Here is a 24,125-nt window from a genome sequence, read left to right as displayed (position 1 = left end):
GTTTTGGATCAGTGCTTCAACCCCTGAGTCTTTGCTAGGAATGAGAGAGCTCTGATTCATCTCTACAAACTTGCTTTGTTTCTGGCTTGAGATGATCTCCAAGTTTGTTTGTAATAAATTCTGTCTTTTCTAGGAGGTAACAAGTTAGTAAAATTTGTATATGTAACTCATACAACTCTTTTCTACCCTGGTTTTATGCTGTCTTCAAACTTGCCTTTAATTTCTGTTTTTGGTTGAGACATGGTTTCTCTGTGTAGCCCAGGCTGTCCTGGAACTTGCTCTGTAGACCAGGCTGGCCTCAGACTCAGATCTGGCTGCCTCTGCCTCCCAAGAGCTAGGATTAAAGGTGTGTGCCACTATGCCTGGCTTGATTTTAACTTCTAATTTCCCTTTTGGGACACACTGACATGAGGTTTTTTTTTTTTTTCTTACACAGTTGGAAAACCGAAGAACCAGGTAATCAGTGCTTGTCGGGATGCGATTCGAAGCAACAATATCAACACACTCTTCAGAATCATGAGGGTGGGGACTGCTTCTTCATAGGAGAGCAAAGCCAAGGAAGGAAGCTCCTGGAAAAGGTTATGTCTAGAAATCCAGGCTGATTTGCTCACAGTCACAACCTGGTGAATCCAGGCTGCTAAGAATGAAAACTATGGTAACCTATGACTAAGGACAGGTGTTCCATCTGACAGTCAAAGTCTCCTTTTATTTGACATCCATAGTACCACTGCTGATTTGTATGAAATGGTATGACTACCTTAAAATATCAGGGTATCAGAGTGTAGCTTGGTTTTTTATATGAAGTTAGTATATGAATTTATCTCCTTCCCCCTTGAAATTGTAATTGAAATTTAAAATTTGAAATGGAGTATTTACTTTTTCATTAAAAATAAAAGATACTGGTCCTTGTTGTTGATTATAAATTACCATAAAGAAATGCACAAAACATCTTTATTTTGTGAAATTTAAAATTTCAAGGGTGTGTGTAAACAAGTTTATGTTAAGGAAAAACACATTTCAAGGTGGTCTAACAGGGTGGCATTAGCTGCAATACAGATCTCCAAATGCACCATTGGCTGCTTGTTTTCATTCATAAGGTCCCTGAAAGAGACTTGCTTAAGGAACCATCTCATTCTTGTATGTAGTGGTGGCTTTAGGGCCCTGCCTGCAAGGCTGCCCTAGGACCTTGTATCTACCCAACAAGAGAAAGGGAAGAGAGAACAAAGAGGAATCATACTTCCTGACACAGTGCAGGGTAGCCACGTTGATATACTCAAGCAACAAGTGGTTGTCACAGGATGAGATTTCAACTGATTTTTGTACTTTTCAACATTGTTTTAATTTCTCAATAATGACCGTGCATATTTATATAGTCTGAAAAGACAGAAAGCTGTTATCTTTGGAGGGAAATCCACCTTGAGGTAAAGGAATTACAGGAAACTGGAAGTTCACAGCTGGACACCGTGGTGTACTTCTGTAATCTTAGCAGTTGGGGAGCTGGGGTATACACCAATAAATAAAATAAAGAGTTAGAGGCTCACTGTTAAGAACTAAAAGAAACATGTCATTGGTTACACAGAAAGTAGCAGAGCTTTTATCAGGATGAGGTATTAAGAGTCCACATTTGATGCTTGCCCTATGCCCAAAGCATCAATCAGTTAGGATCAAGAATGAAGCAGAGTAATGAGCTGAGGCAAACTCATTGTACATATCTGACAGTGTACTTGGACAAACAAGGCGGAAGCTTTCAGGCTTCCAACCTGTACAGCATGTTAAAAATACTCTATATTCAATAGCCTTAGCTTATGTGATAGAACTCCTTTATTTTAAACTATAATTTTTACAATTTTGACTTATAACACTTTACATTGTATAACTGTACAAAAATATTTCCTTCAAGTTATTTTCAAATCTTTTTAAAAAAAACTTTCTGAAATTTCTGTTAAAAACTAAGACACACACACTGGCTCAGGCCCACACACTTAGGATTGTCATCATCATCACTGCCTTCCCCCTGTTCTGCTGTTCTTCTCTTCTGTTCTACTGTGGTCTTCAGCGGCAGTAATATGCACAGAAATGCCAGCCCCCCAAACCATGGAATACCTTGTGAAGAACCTGCCTGAAGCCACATGGGAGTTAATGCCTTAGCACCAGTGCACTCTGTGCAGGCAGTGTGTGACAAGCACACAAAAATGGTGACCTGCTATTAACAGTTCTTTGCACAGCTGCATGTGCTGTACTCTCATGGAGTGGCAGCAAAGGTGTCATCACCATGATCACGAGCGATTGGGAGTATAGGAATCTTTCAGCTCTTGCGGGCCCACTGTCATACGCCATTCATCTCACTGAAACATCAATGATGTGGCACATGACAAATGAAGAAAAGCAACTGTGTCATCAGAGCAAGAGGCAACCCGCAGGTCCTATTGCTCTTGCAGGCCTGGAGGCTCTGCAAAGACACAAGGACCCTTCAGGGTTCTTTCCATTCAGGCATTTCAACTCAGTCTTGTAAAGGTCCTGCTGTGGTGACAGACCATAAGCATATGGAGATAAAGGAGACAGATTAAGATTCAGACATAGGGGCTGGAGAGATGGCTCACAGGTTAAGAGCACTGACTGCTCTTCCAGAGGTCCTGAGTTCAATTCCCAGCAACCACATGGTGGCTCACAACCATGTGCTATGAGATCTGGTGCCCTCTTCTAGTGTGCAGACATACATGGAAGCAGAATGTTGTATACATAATAAATAAAATCTTTCAAAAAAAAAAGATTCAGACATAGGTCTCCAGAACTGGAAAGGCTGGCTGGTGTTGGATAATGCTAAGAGATGTATGCTTTGGCTCACACGATGCTTTCATTATCTAGCATTTTCCCCTGGGTTTTCCTGGAGTCAATCCACAGACAAAATGTTAGCTAAACTCATTCTTTCTCCCCCATTCATGAGAATACACAAAAAACTAAGGGAGCTGGATATAGTAATATACTGCTGTAATCCTACTACATAGGAGCCTTGAGTTTAAGGTCAGCCTGGCCTGCAGAGTGAGTACCTGTCTCAGAAAACAAACAAACAAACAAAAAAACAAAACAAAGAAAAAGAAAGTAAGAATGACTGGAGGTGTAGCAAGGTCTGGGTCTGAGTCTCCACATCCAGGTCCACTGCTTTTCCTACTAATAAGTAAAGTCCCCACTGAAACCTGCAAGGATAGTCAGAAATTGATAAAGCAGCAAAGGACACGGGTGTGTGTGTGTGTGTGTGTGTTGGGAACATCTTTCAGCCACTGTGTATACCCACCAGTGGGAAGAGCTATGTCACAGCTCCATGGGGCAAAGCAGGGGCAGGAAAAAGTGAGACTGTCCAAAGGGCATGGAATTTCACTATGGCAATATAGAAAACAGTGGATAAGAATGGCAGTGATGGATGCATTGGAGCATTGTCAGTGTGCTCAATTCCACTGGCCTATACATGCAAGAACTGGTGGGCATGGTGGCTCTATAATTCCAGCACTTGGAGATTGAGGTGGAAGAATCAGTGGTTCAGAGCTAGCCTGGGCTACATGGTAAAATCCTATCAAAACCAAAACAACCTCAAACCAAAAGATAAAAAAGTTACCCTGCTAAATTTTATGTTATTATATATTTTACCACAAAAACAAAAAAACAAAAAACACTAAAGTTAGAAGGAAGTTGCTGAGGCAGTCACTATAGAAAAGAATTCAATGGAGTGGGAGGGGGGTTTAAAAAAAACAAGGGATATGGACATAGCGGGAGGCCAATGTCTAGGTTGAGGACAATCCTGAGTTCCATAAAAGGATGACCCAGATTTGTTTTGTTATGGGACAGGGTCTCACTGTAAAGACCACACTGACCTTGGAACTGGAGGTCCTCCTTCCTCTGCCTCCCAAGGCTGGCACTACAGGTGTGCACTACCATAGCCAGTAAGGACAGCCTTAGCCTCTGCATGCTTCCTTCACTCCACGAAGACTCCAGGTTTCCCAGCATGATGAAGTGATGCTAGTTGGCTTTGCCCAGTCCTGTTACTCATAATAGACAAATGCAAAGTCCCAGAAACCACTTCTGTTTGGGAAGGTTTTCTTTTGCTCCAGGCTTCGGTGGTTAATGTGCTTCACAAATTTCATTGTTTCTCTATCTCTATAGACCAATGCCAAGGAATTGTTTTCTGGATTCACTATGAGCAGCTGAAATAAGAAACGTGAGACACATCAGAACGTAGAGCTCATTCTTAGCTCTGCAACCATTCTATTCTCCACAGGTGGTTTCCACAAGAGTATTTAAGCTGGGGATGAGGTAGCCTTTCAAAGATTCTTCATTACGAGATGAGCTTTTCTCTGTCAAGATATTTCCAACAGGCTCTGCTTCACTAGCAACACTCAGAAATGTTCTGCCTAATGCATTTGTTCCCTACTGCCTGGAAAGATTAGTGGGCATGAGCTTAACTCATAGGTTCTCAGTAAGGTAGAACAAGACTTGGTGATTTTCCTTTCAAAGCTTCACTGCAAGCTGAGTATTTTCTTGTAAAATTAGAACCACTGCAAGGCAGACCAATGTGGATTTATCAGCTAAAAACACTGGCTGAGGTAATAAATTTTGTGTTTCTTCCCAGTTACACTTGCTCACACCTGTAATCTCAGCACTTGTTTGGTGGAGGCAGGCATATTGTTGTGGAAAGTCTGAGGCCAGCCTGCATGAGATAGTGAGTTTTAGGCCAGCCTGAGCCAGATATTGAGACCCTACCTCCAAAAAAATAAATAAATAAATAAAAATCCAAACCATTAAGTAAATAAACTATCAGGTGTCTTTAGACCAGAACTTTTTCAAGTGTTAGAAAGGAGAACTTGCTATGAGAAAGAAACCACTTACCTCTTCATCTTCACCTTTGGCAATGTAGGAAGTAAAGCCGCCATATTCTGGCTCCCAGCCTGACAAGGGAAAGACAAACAGCACTAAGCTCACACTGCAAGACTGACTACTTACTGAACAGCAAGGGCTCTGGGACTTATGTATTGGCATTTAGTATCTGCTATTTTGGATTCCCTTTCCTTTAAATGCCTCATTTCCCAAACAGCTGAACTTGGAACACAGATTTACTAATAAACATTGAATGAGAAAATTAAAGGAATTAAATGTTAGATGTACTGACAAGGGCAATTATATTAAAAAAAAATATATAAACCCTGTAGTTGTGGTGGAGATTAAGGGAAAAAATAAGGTGTGGTCTACCTTTCCCTACCCATATATAAGTCTGATTTGGGGACACTGAAATTCATGATCCTCCCCAACATGCTTTAGAACTGTGAGAGTGTGGGCACAGGGAAGTACTTATGAGTTGGATCAGCTGGAGAGAGTCCCTCTTGGACTAAGGAGACAATTCATTGCCTTGCTTCTTCCTACCTTCACAGCCACAGTACAGAAACAGGTCCAAAGCAAATTCAGTCTTGCTGTTGTCGTGGACTAAAGTGTAATGACCAGTCTTCCAATGCCTCAGCTCCCCCTGGCAAGTGGGAATGCCTGATTCTAAGAAAACACAAAATAATGGCTAGCAAATGTTTTACAACTTTAGTACAGATGTCTGAATACAAGGGAATGCTGATTAGAGATGATAGGACATCACATGGAAACCATTCCCACAATCCTTCAGCTGGCCTACTGGCCTACCATAAGGTCTTGTGACAATCAGCAGTCTTACTATTTAGTGGGTGAATGTTGAGTTTCAATTTCTTCTTCTCTACTGAGATGGTGTATCACTATATAGACCACCAAGTCACTTGCCTCTACAAAATGAATTTTGTGATTAAACAAGTGTGCCACCAAACCTGCCTAAGTTTCAATTTCTTACATTTTAGAAGAAGCAGATTCAATCACAAAATAAATCAGTAACTAAATAAACCTAAAGTATACTTTTATTTAATCTTATTGCAGAGAAGAAACTCATATGTCATCACCAATGCAGAAAACGTGAAAGGTAGATAGACAGACTGATTACTAAATCTTCTTGTTGTCTTTTGGGTGTGGCTAAGGATCAAACTGAGAAGCCAAGAATGCCCGACAAGCACTTGACCACTGAGCTATATTCCTAGCCCCACTTGCTGCCCTCCTTTTTTGAGAGCGAGGGTCTTCACAAAGCCCAGAATGGCCTTGAACATGCAATTCTCTTACCTCAACCTTCAGAATTCTGGGATTACCATATACCATCATGCTCCGATTTGAGCACAAAAATATTTCATAAAATCCAAGGGTTAGGGATACAGTTCAGTGGTACAGTGCTTATCTCACATGGTCAAGTCTTGGGTTCCATTCCCAGTGCCACAAAAACAAGAACCACAAGATTACAAAACACTTTAAAGTTTAAGATGGATTCCCTGGGGACTCCACTGCTTCTTGGTATAGACCCAGCTTAGCTCCTTCCTGTGGACCCTCTCAGCCTTCTCTTCTAGCCCATCCCCATTTATTTGTGTCAGCTATAGATACCTAGACACAGTGTCTACCTGGGGCCCCCAGTGAGCACACTGGGATGGAGCGCACGTAAACAGATTTCTCTCTCTCCACTCTCATCTGTGTATAGATGTGATCTCTGCCATATCCTAGAAGAACTCAGGATCTAGGACAACTGACTTTGTTTTGTTCTCCTGTTCCTGGGGCAGAGACAGTGGGACAGTAGATGCTCTGGAAGTATTTGTTACATGGATAAGGATAAATCATTTGAATGCAGAATGGTTTCAGGTAAAACTAAAGGGGAGCTCTCACACCAACTTACCTTTCTTTGCTTCATCTTCCTGTGGTTCCGGATCTGCCTGTTCACCACTCTCTTGACTGTGGCTGCCAACAGCTGCCTGTTTATTCTCGGGCTCTGAGGGGCTCTGGCTGGTCCCTTCTTCAGTGCCATCAGCAGCACAGGCGGCTTCCCCGTCTCCTTTGTCCTCAAGCTCATCTTCTGATGGGGCCAAGAAGTGGAGCTTCAGGCCAGTGAAGTTGGAGAGCAACAAGAACAGAGCCTCAGAGCGAAACAAGCCCATGCACTCCTTCAGTACATCAGGGAGGTTGCTTTCTTCTGCTCTCTCATAAAACCTGAGAAGCAGCAATGGCAAGCTCTTCAGTCCCAATGTGAGATTACCCATGCAATCAAAGCTGGTCATTAGCTTAGAACCTTTCTCTCTAAAGGATGGAACAACTTACGACAATGATGAGACACTGCTAGGACCTGCTGCAACATATCCTGGGGAACTAAGTGTTGGGGCAAGTGTCCTAATGGAGATGAGCTATGCAGATGAAAGGGAGGTGCTGAATAGACATGGAACCATCTATGATGGTCCCCTCTACCTTCTATTTGGAGGACCACAGCTACTCCATTCCACATCTCCTTTCTCCAAGGCATCACAGACCTTTGCAAATTTCTCAGGCTGGAAAATAAGCAAATAAATAAGTTAGCAATTTGTGCACTCCCTCACTCTTCTCGAAGGAGAAGCTACTCTACAGAATATCAGCTGGCTAATTCCTAAGAGGTCCATTTGAATATTTCCTCTTACACACAAGATCTTCAGAGCAGCTTCAGCTAAGAGAGCTAAGAAGCATTGGGCTATTCCTTTAAGTGTTTGTAAATTTATTATTAAAGAATTTTTAGGCAAGGTGGTGGTGGTGGCCTTTAATCCTAGCACTGGGCAGGCAGAGGCAGGTGGATTTCTGTGAGTTCGAGGCCAGCAAGTTCTAGGTTCCAGGACAGCCAGGAATGTCACACAGAGAAATCCTGACTTGAAATTTTTTTTTTTTGCATATATGTATGTGATATATGTGAGTGTGTGCACATGATTGCATGTACCTATGCATATGTGTATGTGTCTTCTAGACAGGTCCCCCACTGAACCTGGAGCCTGTGGTTCCCTGACTATCCACCCACTAGGCTGGTGGCCAAAAATTCCAATAACCTTCTTGTCTCTGGCCCCAGAAAACAAACACATGAACACATGGGTGCTAGGGATTTGAACTCAGATCCTCATGCTTGTGAAACAAATGGTCTTACTCAATGAACCATTTTCTCACCTCCTAGGGGTTGTATAGCATATGTTAAATCGCTAATCATTAAATCTCAAATTCCTAGGGGCACTAACTCTTGGACTCTTAGGATGTCAGAGGAAAAGTTAAACTGTATTAGCTAGTGGCACTATAATGCACAATAATACAGACTCTCTTGACCCCAGACTGGCCCCTTCATTTAATAAGCTTTTAAAGTTTGAATAGTCAAATGTGGTGATATTTTGTTGGTGCTCTAACAAATAAAGCTTGCCTGAAGATCAGATGGCAGAGCTAGCCATTAGTTAACCTTAGAGGCCAGGCAGTGGTGGCACACACCTTTGATCCCATCACTTGGGAGTCACACACCTTTAATCCCAGCACTAGGGAGGTGGAGACAGAAAGTGATATGGCTGGGCAGAGAGAGGAATATAAGGCTGGAGGAGACAGAAACTTAGCTCTTTGGTATAAGGATTTGGTCGGTAGAGTTAAAAAGTCTCTCTAGTGGCTGGCTCCTTTATGTCTCTCATCTTTCAGCCTTTACCCTGATATCTGACTCTGGGTTTTTATTATTAAGACCAATTAGATTTGAGCTTCAGTCAATTAAAACATAAGAAACTGGCTTTCTATTGAAATAGATCCACAAGGGACTTTACTTTAAAAAATTATTAAATATTTATTATATGTATATGGGTATTTGGTCTGCATGTCCAAGCATCTGTGCATTGCCTATGGGGGTCAGAAGAGGGTACTGGATCCCATGGAAATGTAATTACGGAAAGTTGTTAGATGTTATCATTTCTGTAATAGTATAATGCCTCTCAAATTCTGTAATATTCAATGTTAGCTATAAAATTCTAACAATTTACATAACCCCTCCAATTTAGGAATGTGAGCTCTTAGGAATGTGAGTCCACAGTATTTATGAAGCACTGTGGTATCTCACACACAGCTCTCACAACTCTGCAAAAATGCCAAGGCAGGTATCATCCTACCCCAACCAACAATACAATAAATACCTAGTGTGGTCATTTGCTCAGGTAGGGAAACCTGAGCCAGGACATGACTTCTGACTTCAGCTCTCTTTCTACTCAGGTTGCCTCATGGTCAAACATTAACTATTAGATCACTATAAGGAGCAATCTATCATTAAAAATTAACAAATACCATATTCATCAAATGAACAGAAAGAAAACAAGCTAGGTACCAAGCCCTTTTTAGGGCAGAAGTGTCTGTGTGTGTACACTGACCATTATAGTGCTGGGCAGGAGATATGGTTCAGTGGTTAAAAGTGCTTATTACAGAGGACCTCCACCTGTAGCTTCAGTTCCAGGGCATCTGATACCCTCTTCTGACCTCCTTGGTCACCAACATGTATGTGTGCATACATACATATAAATAAAACAAAAAAGTAAACCCTAGAGGCACAAAGTCCTGGAGATGTCACGCACACACCTGACAGCAATGCTTATTATTTCAATTTGTGCATTTGATTTGAAGAAAATCACATAAACATCTAACTAGGAAGGAAAACAACTCTTAGTGCAGTCAGTTTTAGCAAGATGACATATCATACAACACATATAAAATAGGCTGTGATGGCCTACCTTAAGAAACTCCTTCAGGAGAATTTCAGACCTTTCCTCAAATTCTTCTTGAATTTGCATTTGATAATCCATTTCCAGATAAGCAGGGTTGATCCACTCATAAAGAATTTCATGCTTACAAAAAAGTAGCAGATACACGAGATCCATTAATATCTATAACTTCTCTTCTTATACCATTCCATAATCCTCACTTTTTGCATTTCTCCTTTCAAGTCTAAAGTACTAGTAAACTCTGAGAAAAACATTATCAAAATCTATCTAAGAAAAAATTGGAAGTTCAAAGTCCAGTTTCAGCCATTGGCAAGGTCTAATTTTAAGATCAGAAAAATAGGTTCATTGGTAGAATGTTTTGTTAGCATATGCAAGGTCCTTGATTTAATTTCTAGTACTGCAAAATACATGTCAGCTTACATGGTCCTCACAATAGTAAAATCAGAAAAAACACTAATCTCAGTAGCACATGCTCAGTACGTAAGATAAGAATCCAAATAATTTATGCTTACATCTTGTGGGATATGAGGGTTTCGAGGGATCGGGGGTTCAAAGTAGGTGGGAGGCCTGGTTAACGAAGGACCATGAAACCAGCCACTTATAGATAAACGTGATGTTTCTTCACTCAGGACTTCAGACACCTGCAAGAGCAAGACCAGCAACATATCAACACAAAGGGTGAAGAGTGAAGACACTATCTAAAGCACATTAACTTGAGAATCCATGAAGGTAGGTATGAAAGCAACCTAGTGAGAGACATACTTAGACGGTGGGTGATCAGAAAGCAAGATCCCTGACCCTTCATGCTTATAGATTTGTCTTACAGTATTTACCTGGTGAAAGGATACTGGAGATACTTCAAAGAAAACCAGTTTGTTCCATGAAGGGAGAAGAGACTTGACAATCTGCTTTGGCTGAAAGTGTTCTGCATCAGGAGAGAAGACATCCATAAACAGGTTTATTATCATTAACACTTTCAGGCTTCCTCATCTAGCTCTTGACATTCTTAAATACTCCCTTCTACCTGTTTCACTCAAACTTGCTAGTATGCTAGGTGACATTGCTTCCACCACACTGTCCGTCTATTATTATTATTATTATTATTATTATTATTATTATTATTTTGCTTTTGGAATTTTATTTTATTTTTTAAAAATCCAGAATGAATGAAAAGAAAAATCATCAAGGATATAGGTGCCAGACACAGGCCAACCAAGAGGGTAGCTGGGAAAGTCCTAAGGCATAAGGACCACGAGAAGTCTCTATTTCATCACTCTCCTGTATCTCTTTAAGCTATGTCTAACACAATTGTTATCCATTGACTAACTTCTGCACGTACAAACCATGGCACAGGTAGCTCAGTCATGCAAGGCCTCAGTTGAAGGACTACTTTATATATACATGGGCCATTCTACGTCCATCTATTAATGATGAGAGCTGAATTAACTTCTCATTTTCCTAGTCAACCTGTGGTGAGTTATAGAAAAAACTGAGCTCATATCAGACAGGTTGCTGTTGGCAGATTCACAGGCACAAGTAGCTTGGTATACTTTTTGCCCTTCCACAGTCAGGACATAAAACAAGATCTACTTCTTATCTTAATCAGGTTTTTTGCTGGAACAAACATTTGAAATACAATTTCAAGAAGTGGTTGTTAGGGCTAGCATTGATTCTACCTGTGTAGTCACTGTGACAAATACATGGTTTCTTTTTTCTTTTGGAGTTTTTGTTTGCTTTTTCGAGACACAGTTTCTCTATGTAACAGCTCTGGCTGTCCTAGAACTCACTCTGTGGATCAGATTGGCCTCGAACTCACAGCAACCTGCCTGCCTCTGCCTCCTGAGTGCTGGGTAGGATTAAGGGCATGTACCACTACCACCCAGCTGAATCCTACCACATGGTTTCTATCTCCTTTGACACATTATATGTCAGAATGGTGATCCTGAGGCAGCTGGTTGGAATTCAGGAGTGGCTACTGAAGGTGGTAAATGTGCATTTTACCATCAGTGTCGTAAAGATCCAGGGTGCCCCCCAAGTTCCTGTCCCAGGATGGAACCAGGTACAGAATGAAAGCGATCCGGCGACCCTCCAGCTCATCGTCATGGCAGAGCAGAGCATCTGCAATCATTGAAAGCATAATTTAGATCACTGTACACGGAGTAGCTGCTCTCTGCTTCTGCATTCAATCAGTCCCCCAGATATTCATCTGTAATGTCAACTCCAGCTTTATCTGTCTTTTTTTTTTTTAAAGATTTATTTATTATGTATACAACATTCTGCGTTCATGTATGCCTGCATGCAAGAAGAAGGCACCAGATCTCATTACAGATGGTTGTGAGCCACCATGTGGTTGCTGGGAATTGAACTCAGGACTTCTGGAAGAGCAGCCAGTGCTTTTAACCTCTGAGCTATCTCACTAGCCCCAGATTTAACTGTCTTGCAGTTTCAAAATGACACTTTTTCTCTTTTGTAAATGTAGTAATAAAACCCATATAATACAGAAATCTTTAAACACAATGAATACACACAGACCTACAATAGTTACTAACACTATTTTTCCATAATTTTAAAAATACTTCCCCCTCATATGTATATTCACTTAAAGAAATTGTATGATATAGTTGTGGGTTGTAGGCTGACTTCTTTAAAATTACAAAGTGAATGTTTTCCTATATCAATATACACCCTAGATATGACTTTCAATGTCTGTACAGTACTATATAGACTATAAATTTACCTTTTCTCTAATTGCATTTCTATTACTTATTAAATTGTTTGTATTTCTTGGCTATTCCAAAGAATGCCTTAACAAATCTCACTGTTCATAAATAAATGGATCCCTTTGTTCTTTAAGTTGGTCTTCTTCTACCATGTGGGTCCCAGGAAATCAAACTCAGATTGTCAGGTTTGGTGGCAAGTGCATTTAACCCACTGAACCAAGTCATCACACTGTCCTGATTCCTTTGTTCTTGTTTTCATTAACTGCCTAACCTAACTTTCTAAAGCCATTTGGTGGGATTAAGCAAGGTAGGCATCTATGCAGGATGGTACAGGGCAAAAGGCTACAGTGAACTGGGACCATTTATACATGATGGGATTGATCCAAGAAGTATGTTGAAGATAATGGGAGCTAGGTGTTGTATAATTGAAGAAGGTTTATGGTTAAGGAAAAGAAATGTAAACTAAGCCTTGCAGTATTCAACTAGCAGTGGAGAAAGCAATATGAATTCAGTTATGTGTATATATTTGTGTGTATATGTAGAGATACACATTCTGGTATTTTTACTGAAAAGGTCTAGGTGACACTCTAGTGACACAGACTGAGTCCAGGCCTTGACTTTCAAGTATCATTCTTCACTAAAAGGAACCAGGATGCACTCTAGGTCATTCTAGACCTGGCATGGGAAAGAACAGACATGCCTTGAAAATCCTGCTTTGCAGAAATTAGGAAATGAAGAATGATAAGAACATAGCATGAGGGCCCCAGATCAGCTCTAGAGTATTCTCCTCAATCAAATCAAAGACAATATAAGCCTCAATATAATAACAGCAATTGCAATAGCTCACTGTATAAATAGTAATCTACAAATTCATACTGATATAAGTAAATTGATGAATAAGCAGTGGGGAGAATTTTCATTACAGAGGAATGACAACCGATGAAAGCAGAAGAAATGAATTCCATAAAAATCATCATTTGGCAACTTATATTGCAGTAATTTAGCAATATGAAAATTACCTGTGAAAATAACTGAAGCAAAGCTTGGTGAGAAAAATGATAATTATAGGTTCCCAAAGCAGTATATGCAAGTTCTTGGTTCGACTCCCACAAAACCTTATAGTCAGGTCTGGTAGCAAAGATTTAAAATCCTAGCTACTGCAGCAAGAGAATCAAGGTTAAGGCCAATCTGGGCTACAAGGTGGGTTGTTCAAAGGCAACCTAGACAACTTAGATGCTAACTCAAAAAAAAAAAAAAAAAAGGAAAAAAGGATTGAAGATACAGCTTGGAAGTAGTGTTTGTCTAGCAAGTTGAGGCCCTGCGTTCAATTCCAGCAGCAAAACAAACAGCAACAGCATCTGCCACAATATGTACACTGACAGGAGAAGCAAAGCAACGGACAAATCTGACACTATCATGGAGAATGTTATCCAAGGCAACATTACCAGTAATGTGACAGAGTCACTTTGAACCATCTAGCAGGACTGGGAAAAAAGAAAGCCCAGCATTAGCTACTATATACTCCTTCCAAATGCACCTCCCAAGGAGGATCACCCAATCACAACGAACACAAGATAAGCCCAGACTGAAGGAGCTGTTAAAAAATAACTGCCTGTAAGTCTTCTGAAGCATCAAGATCTTGGAAGTCCTGGAGAGACCAAGATGCTATTTTAGACTAAAAGGAGCTCGACAGACAGGACAGGTGAATGAAGTGTGGCATCCTCAACTAGATCCTTTTGCATCAAGGACCAAATAGTGACAGATGAACCAAGGCCTATGAACTATATGGGAACAACACAAGCCTGTTAATTTTCTCACTCTGAAGGAGGAAGAATGACTGAAATGTTCAGGCCTATGGAATACCAGAACTGCAACTGTCTTTCAAATACAGCAGGAAAACAAATTATTTGTGCTATGCCTGCCACTTCTATTTAAGTTTGAAATAACTTCAAATTAAAAAAGAAAAAGAAAAAGGGGATGTGGTGGCTCACACTTGTAATCCCAGCACTCACGAGGATGGGCAGATGATCTCTGTGAGACTGAGACCAGCCTGAATTATAGAGTGAGACCTTGTCTCAAAGAAAAGAAAAGAAAAGAAAAGAGGAGTAACGATACATAGCAGTTTTTCTTACGTATTACTAAGTTTATCTCTAAAACATTTTACCAGCTTAGATTTCCCCAAGATAGCAAACCTGAATCAAAATTTAGTGAAACAAAACCAAGCAACCTTTCCTTCTATATAAAAAGACACACATATTCCAGTGCATATTTCTGAGTTCTGAAGAGGGAAGGCAGGAGACAGGGACTATTACTATTTACAAGGTCCATTTTCTGAATTAACTCAATAAGTTCAAAACAAAAAGAAGGAAAATCAGCATTAAGGGAACTTTTAGAAATCTAAGGGCAGAATTTACAATGCCACCTTCTGAGTTTTACAATACTGTGTGCAAGTTGATATGAGAATTTTTCTGAAACTATGATCAATTGCTCTCTTACTATACTACTTTATCCTTTGTGATATGATGGCTATTTCTGCATAGGAGCTGAATCCTTACTAGGAAGACCCCGATGCTACCTGGTACACTGATGATATTTTTTCATCATTGTGGGGTTAAAGCCTTGAAATCTTTAGACAGCAGGGCTTTATCCTCCTTACCAGTGAATTCATATTTAGCACAGGACATGTCAATGGTTGGTTCTAGGTCAATGCTGGAAACCTTAGAAAGCCAGTCCCGAAAATCTTCAAACATAAGTTTCCTAGAAGTATGAACAAAAGACAACTTGTTATGCGACAGCATGGGCTCTATCTGGAGACATGCCATCCTATGCTCTCTTAAGGTCACAGTTCATTCAACAGACCTGCTCTCAAATTTCATTCATGGGACCCTGAGAGATGCTCCAGTTTAAATCTGCATGGTATCCAGTTCCCAGAGAAATAATGTAACTCTGCTGCTACCACAGTGCGATTGCTCTAAGTCTCTGGGTTTCATTCTCTAGCGGACTTGCTCTCCCACACCAGCATTCTGACCTTTGCTGTCAGTCACTACATAACTGTCACATTACAACTCACTCATTTTCAGACAGGCTTCTCAGCAGTAAATGGGAAAAATATCGCTTTGTTTACACATTTTGCTTCTGACACCAAATATGTGGGCTTTTCTCTGTTACCTACCTATTTTTGGAAACAATTAGGACACCTTAAAACTCAGTTCAATTCCTACACTATCCACAGGATTAAGAGTCCAGTCTGCCAGGATTGGCCCACCTTCAGACCCAATGAGAGGACCAGCTGGTGAGTTGTGCTGACGGGGTATACCATCAGGAGGTCCCTACAACACCCTCCTCACAATGTACCATTGGTTACATAATTTTTTACTTACTGTATTACCAGTTTATTACAAAATGGCACAACTCAGGGGTTGGAGAGATGGCTCAGTGGTTAACAGCACTTCCTGTTTTTGCATAGAATCTGGGTTTAGTTCCCAGCACCCACATTAGGAAGCCCACAACTATCTGTAACTCCAGTTTCAGGGGATCCAATGTCCTCTGGCCTCTAGGGGTGTCTACACCCACATGAACTCAACTAAGGCACATACACACAAAAACAATAACTTTTTTAAGTGACTCAACAGTCAAATATAAAAGATTCACAGCATAAAGCCCCAGGGAGAGAAACAGAACCTCTTTCTCAGCTCCCTGGCACCTCAGGAACTTATGGATGCTTTGCTACATAGACAAGGTCGACTAAATAAAATACTGGAGACTGGGGATATATCCAGCCAACTGTAAACCCTTCTTCTCTTTGAAACAAGGTCCTGCGATGTAGCCTAGGCTTGATTCAGACTTGTAGCAATCCTCCTACCTCAGCTACCACCCTCCTCATTTTTCCCGGAGGCTATAAGAGTTAGAGCTGAGAGCTGTAACACTCTGAGTTATCTTCTTGGCAACTGTCCCTTCTTCCCCAACTCTTTGGAGGCTGTCCATTACTGTACGTTCAGGTATGGTACAAAAGTCATTTACCTAACAAAAGATTCTCCATTCACCTTTATTAATCTCAACACTTAAATTCTAAATTTAGGAGCTTGCTGCCATCAATAGAGACTAAGATCAAATATGCATTTCCTGTCATAAATCTCAGTACCATAAGCACTAATACACAACGCTAATGCACGTGTGCTCTTGAAATCAGGAATTTTTTTGTTTTCATTTTTTTGTTTTGTTTGTTTTTTTGAGACAAGGTTTCACTGTATAGCCCTGGCGACCTGTAACTAACTCTGTGGAGGTCAGCCTGCTTCTGCCTCCCAAGTGCTGGGATTAAAGGTGTGGGCCACCACTACCTGACTGAAATTAGGCTTTTTTTTTTGAACTGCCTAAATCCAGCTTCGGTTAAATCTATATATGCATCTTTCCAGACTTTTTATTGTATCCTTTCTAAAAATGTAACAGTGCCATAGGGAGGGCAGAATGCAACTGAGAATAGCTTTCCACTTTTGGGACATAACTGTGAATGAACTCATTTTCCCATCTGATGTATTTTATGCCACTTCTTTCTTCACACAGACAAGAAGCTGGGTCTAGAGTCAAGTTGTTAGTGCTAACGGCTCCAGTAACACTAGTATTGCTATTTAATAAACACTTGGGTGAGCAGCTGCAGGAGATCACAAAATGACCTGTCTAAAACTTAATTTATTTGTGTGTGTGTGTGTGTGTGTGTGTGTGTGTGTGTGCACATGCCATGACACACATGTGAAGGTAAGGACAGTATGTAGAAATCAGTTTTCTTCTTCAACCACATGCATACTGTGAATTAAACTCTAGTCATCAGTCTTGGTGGCAAGCATCTTTACCAGCTGAGCCAAGTCACTGGCCCACACAATGACTTTAAATTGTAGTAACAAATACTAAATTAATCACACAACAATCAACAAGATGACCACAGATGTTCATTATAAACTAAGCTGGCCTTTTGTGTAGAAGTCTCTTTAATACAAGTTATAAATGTTCAGCCAGGCAATTCTGAAATAATGTTAACTTTGATAATTAAAAAATTTTAGCTGGGCTGGGCGTTGGTGGCGCACGCCGTTAATCCCAGCACTCCGGAGGCAGAGACTGGCTGATCTCTGTGAGTTTGAGGCCAGCATGGTTTACCAAGTGAGTTCCAGGACAGGCTCCAACAATACAGAGAAACCCTGTCTCAAAAAACAAACAAACAAACAAACAAACAAACAAACAAACAAAAAAACCTTTTAGCTGGGCTGGGAGGTGGTGGGGCACGCCTTTAATCCTTGCAATTGGGAGGTAGAAGCAGGCTGATCTCTGTGAGTTTGAGGCCAGCCTGGTCTACAGAGCAAGTTCTAGGGCAGGCTCCAAAGCTACAGAGAAACCCTGTCTCGAAAGACCAAAAGAAAAACAACCCAAAAATGTTTAGCTGGGTATGTAGTACATAACAGTAATCCCAGTACTAAGGAGGGTAAGACGGGAGGGAGGATTGCTGTAAGTGCCAGGCCATCCAAGGCTACATACTAAAATATTATCTGAAAACAACAACAACAAAAACACAGTAACAGACCAAATAAATGAATAAATAAATAAAATACACACCCAAATCCAAATGTTTAAAAGATTTACATTTGATCAAATTATGTACATGAAGATATTGTGCTTGGCTGGGACAACCCCAGAAGTGTTCTGTAATGTCTAAAGGCACAACTGCCAATTATGCATAATCGGCCAAGACAGCCAGTCACTACACTGGGTCTTCAGACAATGGTGGGGGTAAGGGTAGGGATAAATATTTCTGATAAATCAACTACTACCGTCAACTTCCAAAACTAATTCTACAGAAAGCTGCTTTCTATACACACTATGAAGTATTAAAGGGACAGGCTTCTATCTTTTCTCATCCTTGGCATCTTTAATTTTATTTGTGAGAACACCAGGAATACACATGGCAAATAAAAAGACCATTTTCTGTAATGGTCAAGCAAGTCCAGCTTTCATAATATTTAGTTGTGATTCTTTTGAGTATGGCATGACACTCAGTCACAGATGATGAGTGTTTTGGACTAATGATAAAATGTCTCAAGTCTAAATTAGTATGAAATATGAGTTGGAGTTAACACATAAGCAATACTTCTGGATAGAAAGAAATAGCCTGAACAGGCTGCTATCATATATGGGAGTGTTTCAGATGAAAAAGAAAAGAGAAAAAAAAATAACTCTTTGCAGATAGATGAAGAAAGGCTATTATAAAGCATGTGCTCATTATAGAAAAAATGTCCCAAAGAAGTAAAAGGAAAATGTTTTTAAAATCTCTGTAATCCTGTTAGTCTATTCCAAGTGTTACAGTTCATACAAGGACATATACAGTTTATGTTTGTAGCAATTCCTTCCCTTTGAAAAGCATATTCCAATGATCTAAGATGCCTTTGATTGTAATAACTATCCTCTTAAATATCCCCCAAGGGGAGAAAATATTGCTAGTTAAACTAGAACAAAATAGCAACTACAGAGGACATTTAGATTTTAGAGATTTTTTTAAAAAGTATGATTGAATTGACAAAATAAAGTGCGACTATTCTGTTTATTAAAATTCATATACATATTCATGGTTGCCCAGTTTCTTATATGGAATCTTTGAGTAGTTCTTTGTTTTGTCACAATCAATTACTTTATAAACTGTTCATCCTTCCAGGTCTGGAGAGATAGTTCTGGTTAAGACCATCAGCTGCTTTTGCAGAAAACCTGGGCTCAGTTCCCAGAACCCACATGGCAGCTCACAACAATCTGTAACTCCAGTTCCAGGGGATCCAACATCTTCTGACGTCCAGGGGCACTGCCTACATATGGGGCATATGCAGGCAAAGCAAGGCATAAGCACAGTAATTTTTTAAATGCATACGTTTAAGGGATTGATACACCATCTTCTAAAGGAATGCAACAGAATGAAAATGTATCTAGCTTGTCTATACTTGAGTTTTAATTTTCAGTACTTCTTGGGTTTATGAACATAAATCCTACCTCCATTGTTACTTTGTTTCCATCACAACTAACAAAGCAAAACATTTATTATTAAGAATTTGAAGCTAGGCATGGTGACTCATGTTTGTAATCCTAGCACTTGGTAATCTGAGGCAGGAGGATTTCTGTGACTTTCAGGCCAACCCGAGCTACAAAACTGACCTAGACCTGCTGGAGACCTTGTCCATAAGGAAGGGAAAAAAGAAAGGAAGAAAAGGAGGGAAAGAGGAAAGAAGGGATGAAGGGAGGGTGATCAAATCATCAAACAAGTGATCCAAGGCTTAGATTTCTATCTTAGCTCTCAATTTTTGTTGGGTTGTTTTGAAGAAGTTAGTTTCTTAGGGTTTCTTTCTTCTTTACCAAATGCAGTGTCAACAGGGACTATATGAACTAACAAAGCACGTAGTGCTCTGCCCAACATATAGCCGGCACCCAACGAATGTAATTACTTGCTTACCTTAAAGCTGAGATATGAGGCTCTTTTCTCTTCTTCAAATCATCAGACTTGATCATAAAGAAAAAAAAAAAGGATTTCCTTATTACAGCATATTGGATGCAAAGAACAGTGAGGACTGATAGTAGTTTTCAGTTACTGCTCTAGTATGCCTGTCTGCCTGTCTGCCATGCTCTCACTATGATGGTCATGGACTCTAACCCTCTAGACCCGTAAGCCCCCATTAAATGCTTTCTTCTATACATTGCCTTGCTCATGGTGTCTCTTCACAGCAATAGAAAAGTAACTAAGACAGCATGGTATCCTGAAAGCAAAGTGAAAATATGTCTCTAGGAAGGAAGAGTGCAAATGCTTCTAAAAGATCAAGGATTATATGTCTTTGTAGCATAGTAGGTATTGTTAGTCTCATAAAAGGTCAAAGAATGACAAGTGAAGGCTTTATTTACTAATGTGGAGGCTGAGAGTTACCTTGATAAGTGTAGTGATAGAGGTAAAAGAGTGATAAAGCATGCTTACAGGAGGGTAAGAGGAAAAGATGAAGCAGTTTGGACAGCCCTTAAAAGAACCATGCTAGTGGGTGTGATGTCACAGGCCAGTAATTCTAGCACCCAGGAGGTAGAGGCAGGAGAAGTGTCAGTTTGAGGCCAGCCTAGGCTATATCTAGAGACCTAGTCTCAAAAAATAAATAAACAAATAAATAAATAAATAAATAAATAAATAAAAAACAAGCAAGCAACAGAACAACAGGATGGAAGCTAATGGGGAGAGTTAGAGCAAGATCTTTTAAATTTGTATTTAATTGAAAAAAATTTTAATAATAAAAAAAAAAACTTAACAGGGCTTTGTCATTATTGTCATATTAAATCCAATGATCCAGAAGGAAAAGCTTTTGAAGTTTCCTATTTGTAAAACAAGAATAGTAGTACATCTCATTCACAGGACTCTGATGAGGACTTAATAACTGAAGTGCTTAAAAAATATAGCACGCCTTTAATCTCATCACCAGGGGTGGGGGGGCAGAGGCAGGCGGATCTCTGTGTTGAAGTCCAGCCTGGTCTACAGAGTGACAGGACAGCTGGGTTTACACAGAGAAACCATGTGTCAAAAAAAAAAACCAAAAAACAACTACACACACACACACACACACACACACACACACACACACACACACACGAGTGCACTCGCGCACTCGCGCTCGAGATTCAATTATCTGTTAAATTTATAGCAAATGCAAAGAAAAAGTATACACATGAAGAGTTCCTGTCTAAAAGTGGCTCAGTCATTGCAATGTTTGCCTTGTGAGCACAAGGACTTAGGTTCAATCCCCACAATCCACAGAGAAAAAGCTGGATAGCATATGCTTTTTATTTCAGTGCTAGGCTCATTGGTCAGGCAGCCTAGCCTATTTGATGAGCTTTAGGCTAACGAGAAACCCTGATTCAAAATAAAGGTGGATGGAGTCTGAGAAATGGCACTCATGTATGTCCATCCACATTGCCTAACAAACGAACGCCCCGCGCTCTCGCACACTCACAAACACACACAGGTACCTCAATTTAGTAATCAGAGATTTAGTAATTAGGATTGAAAAGTTGACATAATTATAAAAGCAGATAACTGTGTTTTTTTGTTACCTGGTAAACTTTACTGGAATAAAAGTTTGATTTGCATTAATTTTCCGAGTGTTTTGTCACTCAAATATTTAGTTTGGATAATTCAATCATATGTACAAGGTCTACAAATTGGATTGGGTTAGGATACCATTAGCTGACCAGATGATCAGCTCCAGTGGAAAAGAATGAGATGTTAGTTACTCTCTTATTCCTGATAAAATCAAAGGGGAAATGCAAAGAAAGCAAAGAGAATTCTTTATCTGCTTCATCGTGGGTATGTGCATATAGGTTCATTAACCACCTGATGAGGTTCTGGGAACAACTGAACTTGGGTCTTCTGGAAGAGCAGTAAGCACTCAGCCCACTGAGCTATCTGCCTAGCTACCAGTAATGAAAGACTTTATAGCCAAGGAATTTCTGAGGAGGAAGAGCTAAGACATAGGAATACATACCTGCTGGAACTTATATAAATCATTGTACTTTTCATGGAAGTCCAGACTCAAAAGTTCCTTCTGAAGTCCTTCCAGGAAGTCTTGGCTTTGGATGAAGTTTGGGATTACACAATGAAGAAAAGGATCCATGTCCAAGACAATAGCTTCTGTTGGAAGAAAAATATTACCTTTGTCTTTCTTCTCTTCTGTATTATACCAAGTAGCACAACATAATACAAAAGAAGACAATCATGAATTTTGGGAAACCTAATATTTAAAGTTTAAGATTCGGAAGAACCAGGCTGTAGTGACTCATTCCTTTAATCCTAGCGCTTGGGAGGCAGAGGCAGGTGGATCTCTGTGAGTTCAAGGCCAGCCTGTTCTACAGAGCTAGTTCCAGGACATCCAGGGCTACACAAAGAAACTCTGATTTGTTAAAAAAAAAAAAAAAAGATTCGGAGAAGAATTTTAAGTTGTCAATCCTCTAGTCATTCAAGACTACCTTTCTCAGATACTGTGCTTAAATGCTAGTCATTAATGAGTGAAGGAGATATCACTAATGGAAACTCCTGGTTTTTGTTAGTTTGTTTTGTTTTTAGTTTGTTAGCTTACTGATTCTTGCATCAATGCATTTTAGAGTCTTAACTCATCACTTTCTCCAGAGCAAAGTAAAACAAGAATAGCAAATTAAACGAGAATGGCAAAACTGGCTGGCCATTTTCTCTTTAATCCTGACCTTACTTCCCAAGTTTCCTGTGGGGAGGAAGTGACTGCATTAAAAAATAAATAAATAAATAAAGGAGTACTGACAGGCAGTGGTGGCACTTGCCTTTAGTCCCAGCACTGGGGAGGCAGAGGCAGGCAGATCTCTTTGAGTTCCAAGCCAGTCTGGTCTTCAAAGAGAGTTCCAGGACAGTCTCCAAACCTACAGAGAAATTCTGTCTCAAAAAAAACCAAAACCCAAACAAAACAAAACAAAAAAACAAGCAAAAAACAAAAAAAAAGGAATATCAGTTGGTTTCTTATTGATTTCTCTTCCACTAGATTATCAACCTATGACTACAACCAATCCGGCCGGACCTAGTAAGAGCCTGACCCGGGGGTGCTTTACAGGAATTACCTCAATTACGTTCTCAACAACTGAGGAATAGATAATGCTGACTATGCCTATGCAACAGATGAGGAAACTGAGAACTCTCTGTGGAGAGTCCACAGCCTGCACTTTAAACACTAAGTTCTCATTTTCTCTGTGTGTACAGAGTGTCCAGGATTCGCCTTTTAAAAAACACTCAAACGAGACAACAACAACAAAAACAGGGCAAACTTGGGAAGAAAATTCAAGACGCACCCAGCCAGATTCACGCTGTATAAGGTAATAACTTGTAGCTAAGTCTGGAATGATGGTTCCTTTCAAGATACTTTCGTTTCATGTGTCAGGTAGCCCAACAACAACGCACGTGAAAACCGGTTTCTCCAGGTGCTAGTTCTCTGGCAGCTCTCCACATCTGTTCAGGTTAGATGGCCATGCCACACTTGCCAGATTATTTACTGGTTCCCGGGGAAACATTTATGAATGCCTACGAGCATTAGTTTGTCAATCCTACCTTCCCGAAGGGAATAGTATTAATAGTTACGCTTTATAAAAGAAACTGACGCTAAAGCAAAGTTAAATGCATTGCCCAAAATGTACAATCAGCAGACCTCTGGTTCTAGAACTCAACCCTCAGTTTACATGTCTTCTACTTCCCCACACTCACGGACCTATATTTTCCTCCCCAGGCTTGTCAAATCAAGCAGAATTGGGAAAGAACCGAGCAGCAGTAGGGGGCTGTAGTCGGAGTGGCTATGGTCCTTCCCACACCTCTTCTCGCGGCCGCTCCTCCCTCACAGCACCCCATTACCATGGCTGAATGGCGTCCGGCAGCTCCAGGCCTCAGCCACCTGCTTCCTCACTGTTTCTTCCGTGACAGCGTCCGAAAACTCCGCCGCTACCTGCTTTTTTCCCTTCTTCACTGGCCGCGCGGGGCCCGGATCTGCGGGCCGCTTCCCGTTCATCCTCACCAAGCACAGTTCCACGCCAGGGACGTCAGACACACGACTTCCTTCCACAAACTACAGTTCCCAAAATGCCACATTCTTTAGTCCCAGCATCACCCAATGGGAAGGCACCAAAGAATAAGGAGGCTGGATCTATCCATAATTAACCATTGGAAGATGAACATACTGCGCCACCCTGCCAGCGATTGGCGGAATGGTCGCGGTGGGAT

General features: G+C 40.5%; 2 protein-coding genes across 2 annotated transcripts in view; one reads left to right on the top strand and one right to left on the bottom strand.

Annotated features, from left to right (window-relative positions):
* Positions 1–1,800, top strand: part of Bbs2 (Bardet-Biedl syndrome 2) — a 34,427-nt gene extending 32,627 nt beyond the window's left edge. Inside the window, exon 17 of the mRNA XM_027405614.2 lies at positions 437–1,800. Coding sequence (XP_027261415.1) covers positions 437–543 — 107 coding nt within the window. The 3' untranslated portion in view covers positions 544–1,800. The remainder of the gene's footprint in view (positions 1–436) is intronic.
* On the bottom strand, positions 1,799–23,976 carry Ogfod1 (2-oxoglutarate and iron dependent oxygenase domain containing 1). Its single transcript, XM_027405616.2, has 13 exons — positions 23,760–23,976; positions 21,880–22,025; positions 19,818–19,864; positions 14,997–15,097; positions 11,622–11,738; positions 10,454–10,545; positions 10,133–10,261; positions 9,630–9,743; positions 7,336–7,415; positions 6,773–7,083; positions 5,410–5,532; positions 4,879–4,937; positions 1,799–4,196 (listed from the first exon to the last, which is right to left on the bottom strand). Exons 1-13 carry the CDS (start codon positions 23,911–23,913, stop codon positions 4,035–4,037), a joined length of 1,635 nt encoding a protein of 544 aa, XP_027261417.1. The 5' UTR covers positions 23,914–23,976; the 3' UTR covers positions 1,799–4,034.
* Between the last annotated feature and the right edge of the window lie 149 nt (positions 23,977–24,125).

The sequence above is a fragment of the Cricetulus griseus genome, chromosome 3 (assembly GCF_003668045.3).
Source record: "Cricetulus griseus strain 17A/GY chromosome 3, alternate assembly CriGri-PICRH-1.0, whole genome shotgun sequence".
NCBI lineage: Eukaryota > Metazoa > Chordata > Mammalia > Rodentia > Cricetidae > Cricetulus > Cricetulus griseus.
The sequence above is the reverse complement of the archived record's forward strand: the minus strand, read 5'-3'. Positions and strand labels throughout refer to the sequence as shown.